The sequence below is a fragment of the Bos indicus genome, chromosome 3 (genome assembly GCF_029378745.1).
Source record: "Bos indicus isolate NIAB-ARS_2022 breed Sahiwal x Tharparkar chromosome 3, NIAB-ARS_B.indTharparkar_mat_pri_1.0, whole genome shotgun sequence".
Lineage (NCBI taxonomy): Eukaryota > Metazoa > Chordata > Mammalia > Artiodactyla > Bovidae > Bos > Bos indicus.
In genome coordinates, this window is record NC_091762.1 from 7372263 (window position 1) to 7393146 (window position 20884).

General features: G+C 44.6%; 1 protein-coding gene across 2 annotated transcripts in view; it reads right to left on the reverse strand.

Annotated features, from left to right (window-relative positions):
- Positions 1 to 20884, reverse strand: part of C3H1orf226 (chromosome 3 C1orf226 homolog) — a 360848-nt gene that overhangs the window by 268697 nt on the left and 71267 nt on the right. For both annotated transcript variants that reach the window (XM_019986989.2, XM_019986985.2), the window contains exon 2: positions 2256 to 2327. In XM_019986989.2, the coding sequence (XP_019842548.2) occupies positions 2256 to 2327 (72 nt within the window). The remainder of the gene's footprint in view (positions 1 to 2255; positions 2328 to 20884) is intronic.

The window sequence follows — 20884 nt, forward strand, 5'->3', positions numbered from 1 at the left end:
GCCTGGCACCATTCAACAGAAAAGGACCAAGTCAGGAACAGTCCTTTGCACGGAAATCACATGCTCTGGTTCTTGACAACTGTAATTATAGCCAAAACAGCTTCTAAAAGGGAGGGAAGAAAAGAAAATAGCACCCCGGACCTAGCGGTGAATTGGGGGGTTCAGGGTAAAACACACACCCAGAGTTCTCATTGGTGGCCAGACTAAACAAGTGACCGGACAGCCAGACCAAACAGCTTTCTGGCCAATTAATTCCTCCCTCTAATTTAATGAGCTGCTCATTAAGTACTGGAAGCAGGTCATAGGGAACAGAGCTGCTGGCACATGGCCCGCTGGGCTGACAGGTGCTGAGGGAGAGGAGACAGGGCCACACTCCAGCCCCAAGGGCTCCAGATCCCGTGTATGGCCAGCGCCACCAGACACCACGGCCCACCTCTGCTTCAAGATGCTGTTTGCCGGTACCTTCATTCCTTCTACAAAGTTGGATTTCTGCCACTGACTCCCTCAATGGGGATGTTCCAGTCCCGACCTTTCAGTTCTCCAGCGGGAGTCATCACCCAAAGCAGGGAGCAGCACAGTTCTGGGTGTGGATGCCAGCTCAAACTACTGACACCAACTTGATCTAGAATTAATTACCCCAGGCTTCCATGTCCTCATCTACAAAATATAAAAACAATACTCTCACTTCATCTAGAGTAGCTACAAATAATAAATAATATTTCCATATTAAAAGGCCTAGTAAAGCACCTGTCATACAGTAAGTGCTGAATAGTAGCTATTATTCTGATAGCTACTATTAATTACTCTAATAATGATAGTAATAGTAGAAGCAACATAGTCACTGTGTCCTAGTTAAGTATGAAGAAAAGAGGGACTCTTTTGGTTGAAACCCCAAGGTCACATCTGTGGTGAGAGCGATAACCCATCCTCACAAGGGTAACACCCCAGATACACCCAGCCAGGCCTCAGCAGTCTCTACCTGAGTGGGAAGGTGAAGGAAGAGAAGAGGTCTGGGAATACTGAGTGCCAGGCCTGAAGTCAAAGGCATGTTCTCATGAAACCAAGTGGAGGGCTGCATGCAGGCTGCATGCCCACCATTCAAGACCTCTGTGACTCTCTGAGCCTCAGTTTAATCCAGATAATGAAGGTAACATGATCCCATTTCACAGTTTGTTGTGAACATTAAATGAACTCATGTGAAAGTGACTCATTCCTGCATCCAAGAAAAACAGTATTGATGTATTTAAAAATACTTTCAACAAATTCAACTTAACAATAAAAAATGCTGAAGAACTGGGAGGGTCAAAGCAGTGAACAGCCTAAAATAAGCAGGCTGATGAACTGCTTAGAGAAAACACAATGAATTGAGGTTTCTGTTGTTCAGATGAACTAACTAAAAAAAAACTGACAAAAAGCAAAATGAGGCTCCCAACATCTATATGTTTTCCACTGAAGTGAGCAGATTCTTCTAGAAGACAAAGAGCTCAAACCAGGCTGCATTCAGTGACCAATCTAGCCACCTCCAATACCAATTCTCTCCAAAAAATCAATCCAATTCATTTGCCCAATGCCAGATCCACCCTCAAACTGCATAAATCTGATCTCTTCTGTTTCACAACAGAGTACATGGGGAAATTCCTTCACAGTGGTCAGAAGACAAAATTAATTTTTATTCCATCTCTGATCCATGTACCACAGACTCTGGTCCTAAAACAATAGGTTGGAAAGTTGACCAAACTCTTTTAGAATATCTGAAATAGCAGAAGAGAATGCACACACATGTCCAGAGCCTAAAGCAACTGACCAAGGAAATTCTGTTGAAATCCCACATTTGTTCTTAAAAATTTACGTAAATTTTCTTTATGCACCACAAAAATGCTTTACTTTTTAAAAAGTGCTTTGAGCCAAGTATCAGCTAATTACTAAACCTTTTCACTAAAAGCTGAATGACTTCACCAGTCTCCCTCTCACTCCCTGGCAGACCCCACATCCTCAGGGGTAGCATGCTTCTCAGTTTGAGAAGCGGTAGTTTACAAGACAGAGAGGGCGGTAGCCCTCCAGCCATCGATATGTCCATTTTAACCTTGACCTTTAAGCAACATCAACCACCTAGCTCAGAATAGCTCCCCTGGACAGTATAGATGTCTTACACAGAGTGCAGCCATCCATTCTGGCACCCTGAGCACTTTCTAAAAGGGCAAGCAGGTAGGATGCCTGGGTTCCAGGCCCACACAGCCCCATCTCCAGCCACTCACCCGGATCCGGCGCATGGCAGCCACAATCTCCACTCTGCTGTTGGGCCTCGGTACGTCCAGACTTCCAACGTACTGTGGGGAGAGAAGCAAACACTCGCTGAGAAGAGGGATGCAAGAGTCCCTAATCACAGAAAGTTAGGGCTGGAAGGATCTCCGCAGGTCATCAAGTTCATCTTCCCATTCTACAGATAAGGAAATTAAGAGCCAAAAGGATGTTTCCTGACTACTTCTAACTTTATAAAAAGCAACATGAGAGACTGCTTCCTTTTCTCATTTGTTTTTAATCAGAGAGGCAGGCAAGGACTGTGTTAAACAAGTAGGCTTCTGAAACAGAAAGGGTTGGGTATGAAGATTCTCCCACCATCTTCGTGGCAAGCTAGCTTGCCTTTGTCTCAGTTTCATCTGTAAAATGGGATTTCAGTAAAGATAATGTGGGATAAGGTATAAACCTCTTACAGAAATCTGGTCTTCATGCATTAAAGCAATCTAAAAGAATAAAAAAGAATAATATCTACTTCTTTTTTAATTAATGAAACTTCACTGAGTTTGCCCTGGATGTTACAGAGACCTCAGATGTTTGAGCAATTTCCTAAATAGAGAAAAGGAATGGACTAGTTATGCATTTAAAAATTTAACCTGATTAAACCAAATGACATACAGGTTGTTTAATATCGTATATAATTTTTTGCTACACATGACTCAAATAATGCAGATATATGCAGAGCACTGTCAATGGTCTCAAGCACATCTCTCTTTTGTATATTAATGGACATACAGATTCACAGACACGCAGAGGAATTTCTTTTATGTGAAAAGGTTAATACTACTCACATTGTTCTGCAACTTGATTTTTTAACTTTAAAGATTACTTGGATATCTTTCTCCACCAATGGATACAAGTCTATCACATTACTTATGATGACTCCGCTACTGGTGGACACCTCCCCAGGGCACTCTTACAAAATTGCTTCCACAAACCTCCTTATCTGCACATGGCTGAGCTCATCCAGGTAGCCCTTCAGGCTAGATTCCTACAAGTGGGACTACTGGATCAAAATTATAGATAATTTCTAGATATCATTACTTAGGATGAAACAAGAGGACAGCCCCACCCTATTCCACACTGACCCACTGGATTTGCCTTTTCCTTTTTAAAAGCACCTATAAAACAGCCCAGAGGATATCCCAGAAATTAATAGCCCCAGGATAATTTAAGTCTATGCAACCCAGGACCACATTAACAGAAGTGCAGGACAGTCATCGTACTTCCTGTGGTTACGAGAACAGAAGGTACTGCCTAAAATTTGGAGCGAGGCTGGCCCCAGTGAAAAGGGTTTTGAAAACTAAATACTGGGAAAGGATGTCCCCTCGTATTGATCCACAGTATGTGGTAATACACTGGAGACAGTGATTCCCCGCCCCCTGTAGGAAGTCTGGGCCCCACATGGACGGCCTCACCATTGCAGGTAAACAAGCCCCCTCACCCTGAGGATCTAAGCACACTGTCAGCTTCAACCATGGCTGGCAGAGCTCCCCTCTGAGCTCTGCGGGACCCCATGGTTTGCCAGCATGTCAGTGACCCACACAGCCAGGAATGACATGACGCCAGGTTTGTGACGGCCCAAGTTCAAAGCAACCCCCCCTCCCGCAGCTGGGGGCAGTCTCCACACCCCCCTCCCGAGCGCTGCATGCCTGGCGGCTCCTGCCCTGAACCCTGAACAGTCAAGACTGACCTGGCAATCAGTCTGAACACAGATGCCGAAACGGATCCCTGCCCTCTCCTTTCTCAGAAAGGGGCGGTGCTGAGAACCCCAAACGAGCCGGGGGGGGGAGGAGAGAGGAGAAGTGGCTTTCTAGCTCTGGACGAGGTTTCCTAACCAGGGAATAGCATTCTGCACGTGAAGGCACTCACATGAGGACACCCAACATCGTCACGCTATCCGTGCCTCCTTCACGCCATTAGCCAGCCAGCACGTGTGCGTGTACTCACCACACACCTTCACACACATCAGTGCACACATGCTCACACATGTGGCACGTGCATACACATGACTCACCACACACTCATCTCACACAGCCCACATGAAGCATGCACGCGGTCATCCCACGCTCACTAACACATCCCACTTGCAGTCACACCACACGCTCATCTTCCTTCTCAGCCATCTGAAGAAAATCACAAATCTGCCTTTCTGAGAGAGAGTATGGAGCAGACACCCATCTCTACCAGAGCTAGGCCTTATGGTTATTCGAGGAGATTAAAAGGAGACATGAAGCAGGGATCAAAAACTAAACATCCATACTAATGACGAACCAAAAAGCAGAGCAACAATTTCAGGGAAGCAGAGGCGGGGTCAGAAATCAGAGGCTACGATAAGTGATTACTGCCATTATGTATGTGTATAACTCCATAACAAAAAAGTACCTCCATACCTAACCATTACCAACACCACAGCTAATCTCAGTCCACCCTGAGGCTCCATTTTGGGCAAAATACAAGACAGTCTTAGACCAGACAGATCAGGAAGCTCACGCAACCACTTAAGTTTAAAAATATCAGGGCTTGCTTCCTTTTCACTGCTGCTGCTGCTGCTAAGTCGATTCAGTCGTGTCCAACTCTGTGCGACCCCATAGACGGCAGCCCACCAGGCTCCCCCGTCCCTGGGATTCTCCAAGCAAGAACACTGGAGTGGGTTGCCATTTCCTTCTCCAATGCATGAAAGTGCAAAGTGAAAGTGAAGTCGCTCAGTCGTGTCCGACTTGTAGCAACCCCATGGACTGCAGCCTACCAGGCTCCTCCATCCATGGGATTTTCCAGGCAAGAGTACTACCATCTAGAAAAGAAAAAAAAAAATAGAAGGAAGATGCAAATTGTACTAAGTAATAAACATACAAGATTTATGAGTCAGTTTTATCTGTGGCTTCATCTTCCAGATAAGGAGGAGTTAAGTGCAAATAAGGTTAACCAAAGGACTTCAAATATTCTTTGTAAGTTTCCAGAGAAACCTCAGCCTTGGTGCTAGGTTAATACCTCAGGAAGTTTTTTTGGGGGGGTGGGGGGTGCTTTTTCTTCATTTACTTGCTTCCACCCTATTTTCTAGAGATTAATTTCTGAAGACTGTGATAAACTGAACTGTAGTGTTTCCTGGTGAATCACACTAAAAGCAGCAAGACATAACAGCTTAACACAGTCACGAATATTATCACCACCCATTGACTTGTGAGACTTTCTGCCCTTACCCTCCTCAAGGAACAGCCCTTTATTTAAAAGGTTTCTGTCAAGTGTTTTCGGAGATCAGGAAAAAGCTTACGTATGAATCAAAAATAAACACATCAAATGATCGGCTTGTGATGATGCTGGAGAAACTGGTATCCTCAGACTTGGCCTCTGGACAAGATACAAAGAAATAACTGCATAAAATGTACAAAGAGGGAACTATGGATATATATAAACTATATATATTAGTTAATAATAAGTATCAATACTGGCTTATTAATTGTACCAAATGTACACGCTAATGCAAGATATTAATAACAGGAGACTGAGCAGGGGGGTTGAAGGGGTATGTGGGAACCCTCCTTGCTACTCAGTTTTTCTGTAATCTTAAAACCACTCTAAAACATTAAGTCTATTACTTGAAATAATAAAAATAACTTTGAAGGCACTGGAGAGAGACCAAAAGCAGGCAGAGATTGGTGGGGAATCAACCCTTGAAAGTAGGGAACCACACGAGATAAAACCTGGTTGGTGCAGTTTTGCCCAACAGCACAATCCCACAAGTGCACCACCAACTGCCTGGAGCTTAGGCGAAAATGCTCACTCAGAGGGCCTGGGAAGTTGGTCACCAAAGATGTGAACAACCAGAGAGCCTGAAAGAGAGCAGAAATTGCTGACAGAAAAGGAGCCCCAATCACGTATAAATGCTACTCAGATCTCGGATGACCCCCCAGCTGCCCATGTGCAAAGCAGGCTCCAAGGAGTCTGGCAGAAGGTGGCAGTTGCTCACCTCATGTAATCGTGTAAGTCACTCAGTCATGTCCGATTCTGTGACCCCATGGACTGTAGCCCCCCAGGCTCCTCTGTCCATGGAATTCTCCATTCCAGAATGGAAGAATAAAGGAGTGAGTTGCCATTCTCTTCTCCAGGGGATCTTCCCCACCCAGGGATTGAACCCAGGTCTCCTGCATTGCAGGCAGATCCTTTACCATCTGAGCCACCGATCTGCTTGTACTGCTCACGTCAACAGAGGCGAATTTAGGATTTAAGACCTGTTGCGTTAACTGTCCTTAAGAACAAAAATCTACACTGTTCAGAAAAAGACAGAAGAATCTTTCGTCAGTGAAGGCAAGACCACAGGGAAAGACCACAGTGCCACATTCTCCTAGGTAAAAGGACAAGGCCCCCCCAAATGGGCACAATGTAATGGTCCCTGGATCTCCGCATTCCCAACTCACATCTTCTCTGTGAAAACCACTCAGTGCTACAGCCTCAGCTCCCAGCACAACCGTGTGAGGTTCAGGAGGAGGCACCTCCTATAACAGAGGTTGACAATGAGGCCTAAAGCAGTTGGTAGATGGCAGACAAGCCGCCAGCCCCCACCCCCAGCTCCTGGCCCCCAGTCCAGGACTCTCTCCGCTGTCAGCATTCTTATTAACTCTCTTCCTTCAGGTCCCAAACCTGGCCAGGTTTGAATTCCAACACCGTGCCTACCTTCTTATACCCTTCAAGTCTGCTGGCCGCACTGTGTCCTCTCTCTGAAGATACACACAAGCAGTAGGAATCTGGTGCATGCTAAGTGGCTTCAGCCGTGCCTGACTCTGTGTGACCCCATGGACTGTAGCCCTCCAGGCTCCTCTGTCCACAGGGGTTCTCCAGGCAAGAATACTGGAGAAGGTTGTCATGGCCTCCTCCAGGGGATCATCCTGACCCAGGGATTGAACCCGCATCTCCTATGTCTCCTGCACTGGCTAGTTCTTTACCACTATTGCCACATGGGAAATCCAGTATTCTGCTTGCATCTAGAAATCAGCAGCTGTGATGGCCCTTCTCAGTTAGTCCCTTAACCAACCCTCTATCAGTTGCTAAAACCTTGGAATCATAGGAGCAGACCATTCCAAATCCAAAGAAACCTTAGGAACCATGTCCAAGGTTATGTCACAAAAGGAAGATTAAGAAAGAACATGTGAAAAGCATTTAGCACAGCTGGGTATCCTGCCAATGCTTAGTAAATATTCACCATTATGACTTCATCTAAAGTTACATTTTTTTCACATCACTCTATATCTTTCCCAGCAGTTAACATGATTTGCACTTAGGCTTCTGCCTCATTTACATGGTCACCATCTGCCATGCCCACTAGAATGGAAGCTCCTTGACAGTTGGGACCCGCCCTCATATTTCTGCATTCCCAGCCCTTTGAGCCTGGCAGAGTAAGACTCAAGTATCTGCTGAATGAGTGGGGGCAACTGCAGCCCACAGAGGTTAGGTGACCTGCCCAAGGATGCAGCTCATGGCAGAAGTGGCATGAAAAGCCTGTTCTCCCAGGTGGCACTAGTGGTAAAGAACCCGCTTGCCATTGCAGGAGACATAAGAGACGGGGGTTCGATCCCTGGGTCAGAAAGACGCCCTGGAGGAGAGCATGGCAACCCATTCCAGTATTCTCGCCTGGAAAACCTCAAGGACAGAGAAGCCTGGAGGGCTACAGTCCAAAGGCCGACACAACTAAAGCAAGTTGGCACACACGCACCCACCCCGGGTCAGCGCAACAACTCCAACGGGAAAGTTCCTCCTTGCCTGCAGAAACCGCTCTCCGTGCGCAGCTGAGCGTCCTGCTGAGCAGGATTATGAATGTGACCTGGGTGAAAGTTCTCGCCTCATTTAGCACTGAACAAAGCAGCATTAACTGCAGCGGCAGCAGCGGGCCCAGATTCCAGGGCGCACACTCAGCCGATAACCTTCTAATAAGCGCTCTGGGGAACGGGACGAAAAAGCAAAGTGGCCTCGGGGTGTCCCACTCCCCACTTGTGTAGTCTGCTCCATTCTCCAGGTGGTTCCGTGCGCAGGAGGGGCAGTGGGGACTGAGAAGTGCCCAAACGGACATTTGCCAGTGTTCTCACCACCCCCTGCAACAAGACAGAAGCCTCAGTGGAGGTTCTCCTCTCCCCCCTTTCCCTACCCCCCAACACCCACACACCAGAAAAGCTTCCAAAATGCTTGAAACGCAGCTGCACACCACGTCTTTATTTATTTGTAGTCTAAGAGGAATGAAACACTTATATTTCTTCCTCTCTCTCTCAGCCCATCTGAAAAAGGAAGTACTATTTGAAGGCCATCTGATGCTACTGTGTCACTATTGATCAGGGGCTCAGCGGGGGCCGATGAATGTGCCGGAGATCACAGCAGAATCCTTCCTGCTCCTCAACATTAAGGGACTGGGTGCAAAATAAATAATTGTGGTGACTTGTCTTTATGCTAATGGCTTGCCACTCTATAAAAGAAACAGAGGATGAGGCTGAACCATGCAATGTGCCCATGGGTTCTTTTAGTCTCCATTAGCACAAGCTTAGATGGGTTGGTTTAATTATTTTTCTTTATTATGAGGACTCTGAATGATACAGCAAAGAGAAGAAAGCAGTAAGACAGAAACCTGTTCTAGTCTTTCAACTATTAGCTCTTGAATGGAAAGCTTCAGCTCTGCAATTAAGAGCTCTGGTTGCATCACAGATGCAGGCGTGGGGCAGGGGCTGGCCTACATCCTGGTCAGGGAGTATTTTCCAGCCCTTACACCTGAGATGCTTACTCAGCCAGCAGGTTATTTCTCCTACAGAAAAAAAGAAAATGGGGGAAGCCCGAGGCACAGTGAGAGGCTGAGAATCATTGACAACACTAACATATGATGATGAAATCATCACCTGTAAAACAACCAGGTAAGCCAGGCAGAGAGAGACAAAGAACATGATAAAATCATTAGGGAAGTCAGACCCAACAGCAGAGCTTAGGTGGTCTTACAGGTCATTTGATCCAACCCTTCATTTTACAGAAGGGAAAACTGAGGTTCAAAGAGAACAGAATACAGTTTGTGAGTGGCAGAACCAGAAGCAAAGTGAGTCTCCCTACCTTGCACTGAAACACTGATACTTCAGTAGAAAAGAAGCAACCAGGATGAACACAAGCCAGCACCTCAATAAGGCCTCAGTTCAGTTCAGTTCAGTCGCTCAGTTGTGTCCGACTCTTTGTGACCCCATGAATCGCAACACGCCAGGCCTCCCTGTCCATCACCAACTCCCGGAGTTCTCTCAGACTCACGTCCATCGAGTTGGTGATGCCATCCAGCCATCTCATCCTCTGTCGTCCCCTTCTCCTCCTGCCCCCAATCCCTCCCAGCATCAGGGTCTTTTCCAGTGAGTCAACTCTTCGCATGAGGTGGCCAAAGTACTGGAGTTTCAGCTTAGCATCATTCCTTCCAAAGAACACCCAGGGCTGATCTCCTTCAGAATGGACTGGTTGGATCTCCTTGCAGTCCAAGGGGCTCTCAAGAGTCTTCTCCAACACCACAGTTCAATAAGGCCTAGTCCACTGCATTAAACTCAAACTGAGCTGGACAAGTAAGCCTGTATATGGACACCAAAATGATCATGACGTCAAAAGCAAACCAATTACAAATGTCAGGGCAGGAAGATTTGTAGAAAAAAGCAAATGGATCATCATTTGACTCATTGAATGTCTTAAGTTATGGAACTGAAGATATTCATTATGAAAATGTTTCTGAAGGAGAGAAACCTAATCCCACCACTGGAGAGAAGCAGGGAAAGGAAGAAACACAGAGATGAGGAGACCCCAGGATGATGCTAGAGAGGATCCCCCAGCACCAACACTCTGTACCTCTCCTGAGAGATTCTAAGTATTTAAACTCTCCAAACCTGTCTGTTGCATAGAATACAGTATACCTGAACTATCTAGAAGTCAAGGTTGTCATAAGAACCAAATTAGATAATGCAGGTGGAAGTGTTAGTTTTTTAAAAATCATACAATCATAAAGAGATCCTGTTCTTTACATCATTATGCTCTTGTTTTGTGGGCGTGTAAGACCCTGAAAATGCAGAACCTGTAGCTCTACTGTAATCTCATATTGGATTCTCAAAGACTAACGACTCTGCACAAAATGAGGCGATTCAAAATGCCACAGAGTTAATGGGAGGATGGAATCAAGAATTCAACCCCAGCAGGCTCAAAGAGAAAGGACGGGATAAACAGCATGAGCAGAGAGTGTCACCAGTGACCAAGCCACACAGACACAGACAGACTCCCCTTTCCCCACAACCGCTCCCAGCAGGCAGGAGCTAACTATGACAGCACTCACAGGGCCTCACAGGACAGGCTCAGTTTGCGGTGAACACTTGGCCATATTCCCTCTAGATGAACAGGCTGTCACCAGGAAAAACCTGCTTGGAGTTGGAGATGCAGGATCTCTCGTACAATGGTCATTTATCACTGAGCAAAGCCCCACAACTGAGATAAATTTCCAGATAACTGGCCTGTACCTCCATTTAAAAACCAATCTTTTCTCTATTTTCTCTTTCTTGACTAGAAATGGCCCTAAAATATATTATCCTCTTCCTTAATAATTGAGACTCTGAGCTAGAATCCAACATACTTCTTCAAGATTCAGAATAACCATTATAAACATCACTTAACAGATAAGCTAATATCAGCAATGACTCCATGAGAAACGTTTCCAGATTACTGCTAAGACTTTTGAGTTCTTGAGGCTGACTTTTAGAATTTTTCTAACACTTCCTACCGTTAGCAGCAAGGATGATAACAAAATGCCATATATGCGTCTGCCTTTAACAACTGTCCCCAAATCCTCAAGTACCAGCAACACAAATCCAACAGCATATAAAAAGGATTATATGACCAAGAAGAATTTATCCCAAGAATGCAAGGTTGGTTCAATACATGAAAATCGATTAATGCATATACCATATTAATAGAATAAAGGACAAAGACCAAATGATCTTCCCAATAGACAAAAAGCATTTGACAAAAATCCAATATCCTTTCATGATGAAAACACTCGAACTATCAATGAAAGGGAACTTCCTCAATCCAATAAGGAACATCTTCAAAAAACCCAGGGCCAACATCATACTTAATGGTAAAAGACTAAAATTTTTTCTCTAAGGTCATGACCAAGCCAAAGACGTTCACTCTCACGACTTCTATTCAACATTGATCTAGAAGTCCTAGTCAGGGTAATTAGGCAAGAAAAGAAATAAAAGGCATCCAGACTGGAAAAAAAAAAAAAAGAAGCAAAGCTGTATCTATTTACAGATAACATGATCTTTATATAGAAAATAAGGAATACACACACAAAAAAAACTCTATTAGAACCAATGAATGAGCTAAAAATGAAGGAAACAATTCTATTCACAATAGCATACTGTAATATTCAAAAAAAGTAAAATGGGTAGGAATAAAATTAAGTATTATATAAGATGTACACTGAAAATTATAAATAATAACTGAAAGAGAGCATAAAGATAGCAAAAAATATAAATCATAATTCAAAACAGCATAAATCAATGGAAAGACTCACCATGTTCATTGTTCAAAAGACTTAATACTGAAAGAGGCAATACTACCCAAACTGAGCTACAAATTCAATGCTATTTCTACTAAAACCTAGAAACTTTTTATTATCAGTGATTCTGATATCGAATGTGTCGATTTTTCACACCAAGTAATTCTTTACTGCCGCTGCTGCTGCTAAGTCGCTTCAGTTGTGTCCGACTCTGTGCAACCCCATAGACGGCAGCCCACCAGGCTCCCCTGTCCCTGGGATTCTCCAGGCAAGAACACTGGAGTGGGTTGCCATTTCCTTCTCCAATGCATGCAAGTGAAAAGTGAACGTGAAGTCGCTCAGTCGTGTCCGACCCTTACCGACCCCATAGACTGCAGCCCACCAGGCTCCTCTGTCCATGGGATTTTCCATGGACGTGGGGCGCCATTGCCTTCTCTGGAGTGGGGTGCCATTGCCTTCTCCTATGAGTAATTCTCTACTTCTCTGCAAACATCAACTGGGTATCCTACAATTTAATTCAATTCTGATCCTAACAATTCAGAATTAGCACAGAACCTACAGTTTCAGGCTCAGTTCCATAAGTCTGCCCTTCCAATTCAGATGCCAATCATGAGTCTTGGGTCTCCTGTATTTCTGGCCAACCAGCTATAAATTATGGGTTCTCATGACCCCCCTCTCAGGTTTGATAACAGCTAACAGAACTCAGGAAAACACTTTCCTTACTAGTACTGAATTACTATCAAGGATACAAATGAACAGCCAGATGAAGAGATGCATAAGCCAAAGTATGTGGGAAGAGGAGCAAAGCTCTGGTAAGCCTCTCTGGGCACATCACCCTCCCAATATCAATCTGGAAGTTCCCCAAATCTCACTGTTCACGGTTTTCATGAACATTCTATTATATAGGCATAGTTGATTAAGTCACTGGCCATTGAGGTTGGACTTAATCTCCAGCCCCTCTCCCTTGCCCTGAGGTTGGGAGATGGCTGCAAGCCCCAAATCTCTAACCATAAGATTGGTTCATCTGTCACCCTGCCCCCATCTCAAAGCCCCCACTAAGAGTCACCTTATTAGCATCAATTCAGGTAAGTTTGAAAGGGACTGCATATGAGTAACAACAGATGCTCCCCTCACCCCTATTATTCACGAAATTCTAAGAGTTTTAGTTCTGTGCCAGAAACCAGGGGTCAAATATACATTTATTGTACCACAAAATCATAGAATCCTATCTTCCTTTCCTGTATAAATTGACAAGTCAATCCTAAAATTCATGCAAAAGTACAAGGGACCCAGACTTGCCAAATCAATCAAAAAGGAAAAAGCTGTAGGACTCAGACTTCTCAATTTCAACTACATAACTACAGTAATAGAAACTGTATGATACTGGCATAAAGCTGGACATACAGATCAATGGAACAAAACTGAGAGTCCAGAAATAAACCCTTACATTTACAGCCAACTGATTTTTGACAGCAGTGGCATGATAATTCACTGGAAGAAAAGGGTCTTTCTAACAATGGTGCTGGGACAACTAAATAGTCACATGCAAAAGAATGAAATGAGACTCCTACCACATTTCCTTTAGACAGCAAGGAGATCAAACCAGTCAATCTTAAAGGAAATCAACCCTGAATATTCACTGGAAGGGTTGATGCTCAAGCTGAAGCTCCAATACTTTGGCCACCTGATACAGAAAGCCGACTCTGGAAAAGACCCTGATGCTGGGAAAGACTGAAGGCAGGAAGAAAGGGTGAGACAGAGGATGAGATGGTTGGATGGCATCACTGACTCAATGTACATGAACTTGAGCAAACTCTGGGAGACAGTGAAGGACAGGGAAGCCTGGCATGCTGCAGTTCATGGGGTCACAAAGAGTCAGACACAACTTAGCGAATGAACAACAACCACATATCATATGTGAAAATTAACTCAAAATTTATCATACAGCTCAAAATAAGAGCTAAAACTATGAAACTCTTAGAATAAATTAAAGGAGTATGTCCTCATGACATACTTAGAGTGGACATGTCCTTAGAGTAGACAACAGTTTCTTAGATATGACACAAACCAAAGAAAGAAAATAAATTGGATTTAAAAGTAAAATTACTTGTGCTTCAAAGCATATCATCAAGAAAATTAAAATACAATTCACAGAATGGGAAAAAAAGATTCATAAATCATACCTGATAAAGGAGTTTAATCCAGAATAACTCGTAGAACAATAGGAGACAAACAACCCAAAGGAAAAATGGGCCAAGAATATGAATAGACATTTCTCCAAAGAAGATAAGAAAATGGCCAATACGAACTTGAAAAGATGTTCAATCATTAGTCACGAGGGAAATGCAAATCAAAACCACAACGACATACTTCATACTCACTAGGACCGCTGAAATAAGAAAGACAATCACAACTGCCGACAAGGATATGGAGAAACTGCAGGAGGAAATAATGCAGCCACTTTGGAAAAGTTTGGCAGTTCCCCTAAAAGTTAAACAGAGCTAACATATAAACCAGCAATTCCACTGATAAGTTTAAACCTGAGAGAAATGAAGGTATGACTATGGTATTTCCTTGGTGGTTCAATGGTTAAGACTCTGTGCTTCCACTGCAGTGGGCCTGAGTTCAATCCCTGGTCAAGGAAAGAAGATCCCACACTCCATACAGAATCCCCACCCCCCTCTGCAAAAAAGTCATACGGCTATGCAACAACTTATAAATGGACGTCTGTAGCAGCATTATTAACGGCAACCCACTCCAGCATTCTTGCCGGAAGAACTCCATGGACAGAGGAGCCTGGCAGGGGCTCCATGGGATCATAAAGAGTCGGACATGACTGAGTGACTAACCCTTTCACTTTTTCACTTTACGCATAAAAGCCAAAAAATGGAAGCAACACCAATGTACATCAATGGACGCATGGATATAGAAAAGATGGCACATCCACACAATACCCTTTGGCAATAAAAAGGAATGAAATATTGATACATGCTACGGTATAGATGAATCTTGAAAACATTATGGTAACTAAGAAAGCTAGTCACAAAAGGCTACATATATGATTCTATTTCTAGGAATGTCCAGAATAGGCAAATTCATAGAAACAGGAAGTGGAATTAACGGCTGCCAGGGATTGGGGAAATGACTGCTAATGGTACAGGTTTTCCTTGGAGATGATGAAAATATTCTGCAACTAGATACCAGTTCCACAACTGTGAATATACTAAAAAGCACTGGATTGCACAGGCTTATTAGGGTGAATTATTATATCTCGCTAAAGTTGTTATTAAAAAACAATGCCATAACTCTCCCCCTTTCGGCATGCTGTAAAAAGAAAGAACCGCTGCAGCCAAATTCGATTCTGGGCGCTCTCCTTCAACACGAGGCTGTGAGACCCACCATCCTTCTTGGCTGCTCACATCTCTCTTCTCTGCCTTTCTGCATTGCTGTCTGTCATCAAGATGTTTGAGTTCACCAAGCAGACAATCCCTGGGGAAAAAGGAGCTCTAACTGTACTAGATTTTAGCTTCAGTTGCAGAAGAAACATTTCCCTCCCCCAAAGAAAATGAATTTTTTCCATATTGTAAGAGTTTAGCAATCCCATTTCACATTCCTACTCTCCAGTGCAGGAAAACTGAACAGCACCTCACGAAGTAGATTATTTCTATATCATGCTGAAGTTTCCAGAGCACAGAGCCAAACACCACACCATTTCTGGGACTACCCAAGTAAATCAGGCTTACTGAAGTGACCTCCAAACAGTACCAAACAAACTTCCAGACAGGAAAATATTTTTAAAGACACACCCCAAAAAAGGTAAAACAATACATTACACATTTTCCAACTTAAAAATCTCAACATTCAAAGACTGTGATTAAAATGGAAAAATGAAAAAGTTGTGTTATCACATTAAGGAAGTAGAATTTCAAGGTCAGAAGGGACAATAAACGCAGATCATATCGTCTGACAGCCCTCCCTCTCCACACATACACCTGACATTTTCTCTCTTCTATAAATCCCTGCCAGGTTGCTAACCAGCCTATGCTTAAACACCACCGCTGACGAAGTTCTTATCTCAGACAATAGCTTTAACTGTTGGAAAGTTCTGCCCACAGCAAGCTAAAACTGCTCTCCATGAAGATTCAGACTTTACTCCCCCCTCAAACACGGAAAGATAGTTCTCATCACGCTGCACCCATGGACTGTCTCTTCTGTACATTATAGCTCTTCTCATCTTTAGAGCTCAAAGGACACTGTGGATATGGCTTCACTACTCTCAAAAAGGTGTCTCAAGTCCTCCCAGCTCTGCCAAACAGTGCCCTGAGAAGCTGAGGCATAAGGAGGGGACAGTTTAAAAGATAAATGATCAGGAGTAGGGAGACAGCAAGAGAGAGAAGCTAAAGTGGTGCTCATGAGGACCAGCTGCTGAGAGGTAAGCCTAACAGGCTGGCCTTTCACCCTGATGCCATCTAAACCCTGAGCAGCAGCAGGTTCAAGAACTCCAGATAGAGATATGAGTCAACCTACTCTTGGCTCAGCCACTAGGCTGCACAGGTTTCTGATCTGTGTGAAACGGGCAATAAATACCAGCTCACATAAGAGCTGGCAAAAAAAATAAAATGATGCGCTTTGTATCTCAAAAGGATGAAATGATGTAGAGAGATAAACATGGTATCAAGACCAGCAGAGAAAAGTTTATCTCTAATGACCTTTCACCTCTCACTTGTGGTCCCATCCTTCATCTTTACAGGTACCCTGTTTCTAGCCCTCCTCCCAGTGCAGAACCAACCATCCAGGCAATTTCTTTCCAGCCCCCACCCTTTCCCCACCAAAACTTAGCTGTCCTGGCGCCAAGTCCCCTGTCTCCATGTATTGCACACACAGCTAGCTAGGTAGACAAACTAGGGCAACACTAGTCAACTAGACTAGGCAACAGCAAATGTCCCGATTTAGTATCCCAGCCAGATGACACACTCATATCTTAAGAGCATCTCATGGAAGCCAAATATCCTCAAAGGCGATTCACTGGCCAGAGTTCTAGCACTGAGCATCAGATCAGTAGAGCGTGCATTTGAAGACAGAGATGCCTTTTAACTATAGCCTTCAAATCACAACATAAGAGGTTGTATCTCTTCTGCCCACGGAAGTGATGGCCTTGCACAGAGAATTACAGAGGCTGGGATTAAAGGCTCTCACTTTTCACTTTCATGCATTGGAGAAGGAAATGGCAACCCACTCCAGTGTTCTTGCCTGGAGAATCCCAGGGACGGGGGAGCCTCGTGGGCTGCTGTCTATGAGGTCGAACAAGTCGGACACGACTGAAGCGACTTAGCAGCAGCAGCAGTATAAAACCTGGCCCATCAAACCAAAACAATTAGTAGCTTTTCCAGTTGTTAAGGAAGAACCTTTAAGATGTTATTTAATTCTTTACCTACTTTCAGGCTGTCCAAGACTGTTGAGGATATTATCCAACACGCTATGATGATCTACCTAACTGTCCCCATAGCACAGCAATTAATCATCATCACCACCACGACAAAACAGTAAATACTTATGCAGTGATTTTTCAGGTATGGTAATCCAGGTAAACGACAGGAAGCACAATGTCTGAGGAATCCAAAGTCACAGAAACAATTCCTCTCCCAAAAAGTGGAAAAGCAGCAAGGGGGAGGAAGGTGAAATGACTACACGTGGACTGTGAAGACTGAATTTCCCAGAGAGAAGAAATGATGGAAGAGATACACGTTAGCACTGGAAGGTACCCGCTCTGGGCTAGTCTTTTAGTCCCAGCTTTTGTTTTACTCCAACAAAGCAGGACACTGATGTCCTTTGGTCAATTGCTTCCTCAAGGACATCCAGTTAGTTACGGAGTCCAGACGAGACTATGACCCAGGTGTTGGGGCTTCCAAGCTAATGTTCTAAAACGAACAGTATGGTAGAATCTAATGAAAAGGTGTGGGCAGTCCCCATCCCAGTTCTACCACTTTTAAGCTGGTCTATGAATTTCAGCCAGCTGGTCATCCTCCCTGCGCCTCCTCTTCTTCATCTGTGGAACACGGAACCCCACAGGGTTATCATGGGAATTAAGTCAGACTACACAGAAAAAGCACACCCTATCTTAGAGCTCTATTCCTTTCTTTCTGAAAAATCACAGAGCGTTTTTTATTTGCCAAAAATCAGCGAGGTGGGGAAAAAATGAGATTTTAAGGGGAAACACTGATAACAAGGAATGACCAACGTCTATTGTAATAAAGAAGGTTTGGAAATAATTGTCTGAATGACTCTGAATGAATACAAGTACCAAGTTAGGGAAAAGTTAGTGGTCCAGGGCCAGGACGAAAGAGGTTGCAGGCAAAGGTCTTCTTTGGGACACACTAGAGATGTTTCGGACAAGGCAATGGCACCCCACTACGGTACTCTTGCCCGGAAAATCCCATGGATGGAGGAGCCTGGTGGGCTGCAGTCCATGGGGCCACTAAGAGTCGGACACGACTGAGTGACTTCACTTTCACTTTTCACTTTCATGCATTGGAGAAGGAAATGGCAACCCACTCCAGTGTTCTTGCCTGGAAAATCCCATGGATGGAGGAACCTGGTGGGCTGCCGTCTATGGGGTCGCACAGAGTCGGACACGACTGAAGCGACTTAGCAGCAGTAGCAGCAGCAGAGATGTTTCAGAAAACAAAATTAAGTCTCTGCCACATCTACCCTAAAAGTTTAACCTCAAATCACACAGCTTGCATCCCATTCCAATATGCCAACAAAGCACAGCAAAGGTTCAGATTTGTCTGACCAAGGTTTTTTAGGCGAAATTTATTTTTTAATAAAGATTTTTGTGGAGAGGCTCCTTATACACCACAGAGCTAAACAAATGGTTTAAATGTTGCTGTGAAAGGTCCACGCCATCCTTGGAGGCTAGAAGGAGAAAAGAACTAGGGAGGAAGTGAGGCAGGAAGCCAGGATGGGAGAAGCAGCCACTGGGGTAGAGGGAAATGCTGTGTCCTGAACCAGGGCCCTCAGCCACAAGGAAGCCTCCTGCCAGATGCTCACCTGTCATGAGCCACAAGATTCCCTGGGTTCAAAAGCAGGGGCAAGCGTAGTAGGGGTGAAGGCCAACCAGAATGACTAACTATCCTGTTCTGCCAGGAGCTGTCCTGGCTTTAGTAGTGCAAGTTCCACATCCTGGGCACACTTCCATCCTAGCTGTCTGCAGTGTCTCTCTCCTCCATCCTGGTTTCCCTAGCAAGAGAGTAAAATACTCCAGACCTACCAAGGGGGGTACAGGTGCCAGCAGCCTTGCCAGCTAAGCACACAACCTCTCAAAGAGGGGTCTTCTTAATGCCTCCACCTAGATAAAGTTACAGAAAAGGAAAAAATAGGTGCTGAAAAATAAGACCAGTCCCCTGCGATGTCTCCCAGGTAGGCAGGATGCCAAGCCTCAGGCCTCATCTTGCCAGAGTTATAAGGATGCTCTCGGAAAAGTGACACTCAGCCATGCTTGTGTCAGCTCCTCCATGCTTCCTCTGTCATTTTCCCAGCATGAATTTGGGAGTGGGGAGCAAACAGACAAAATGCTACTCAAGGGTATAACAATTATTAATAACCAAACATTAATATACAAATCCCAAGAACTATTTATTACTACAAAGTCTTATCCTCTAGGGCCACTTCTTCTGCATTTACAAAACCAAACCAAAGGAAAACCACATACCCATTATCACCACTGCCCCACTGACAGAAGGATACATTAAACTCTCTGGGTTTCAGCCTCTCTAAACATGAGTAAGAATACCTGTTCTTCCTACGTTATAGAGTGCTTATGAGGTCAATGTAAACATATCCTTTTCTTTAATTGGGGCATAGCCAATTAGCAATGTTGTGACAGTTTCAGGTAAATAGCAAAGGGGCTCAGACACACATATACACTGTGAATATATCTTGAAAAAGTATGAGACCCTACAAGAGCAAGAGGTGACACTGTTACCAGATAGGAGTGATGTGGCACCAGGTCCCTGCCCACTAAGACAGGAGCAGGAGGCACAATCAGAGGGAAGAAGAGGGGTGAGCCAAGCCAAAGCACCAGACTTCCTGGTCTGGGGCCCACAGACGCTCCTGCACCTTTCTACAGCCCTACCTGCCCCCAGGACGCAGAGCAATGTACTCTGGTTGGGGGATTGTCTTTGGACATCACCTCTCTCCTGGAGAGGAAGAGGCCATTCTCAAGATGCCATGGCCATAACAGTCTAGTGATGATGGTTTCCACTTACACATAGCTCAGAGGCAGCAGAGTGAAGTACTGAAAGAAAGGGTCTAAACTTTACCACCACCACATACTGACTGCTGGGGGGTGGGATGCGATTCTCAAGAGAGTTACTTGCCCTTATGAACCTCCGTATCCTCAACTATCAAGTGGAGACAATACCTAGCAGAGGGTTTCATGGAAAAATTAAATAACATGTAAAGCACACAGACTGCACCTCACTAAGTGGAAGCTCTCCTACGAAAAGCTAAAAATGCTCAAGATACCATAGCTCTTGATCGCTCCTTGGACCACCGCCCAGCTGCCCCATCAGAGGCAGCCCAGTGGTGCTGGGTATGAAAAACACCCTCAGGAAGCATGAGGATTTGGTGACTGTGGGTGCCCTAGACACCACCAGTCTACCTGGTTGATATTAGACCTTCTTGAATGACACAGAGCCTCTACCATAGCTTTTATAATTTGGTGGAATATGGCAGAAATCACTAAGCCAACATCCGTGTTCTCCTCACTTTACTGAAATCACAGAATTTGGCAACGTTTTCCAACCTCCCTCATGAGATCTTGTGAGTTCTGGCCAATGAAATGTGAACAGAAATGATGCTCACCACCTCCAAAGCCGATGATTAAAAACAACTCCCATAGGAAATCCTTGCGTCCTTCTCCTTCTCAGATGAACACAGGGCACTCTGGCCCTCGAGGAAGGTAGGACAAGATGGAAAGGATCTGCGTCCCCAGATGACTCACATAACACAGTGCCCTTTCCAGACCAGACTGTGAAGTAGGAA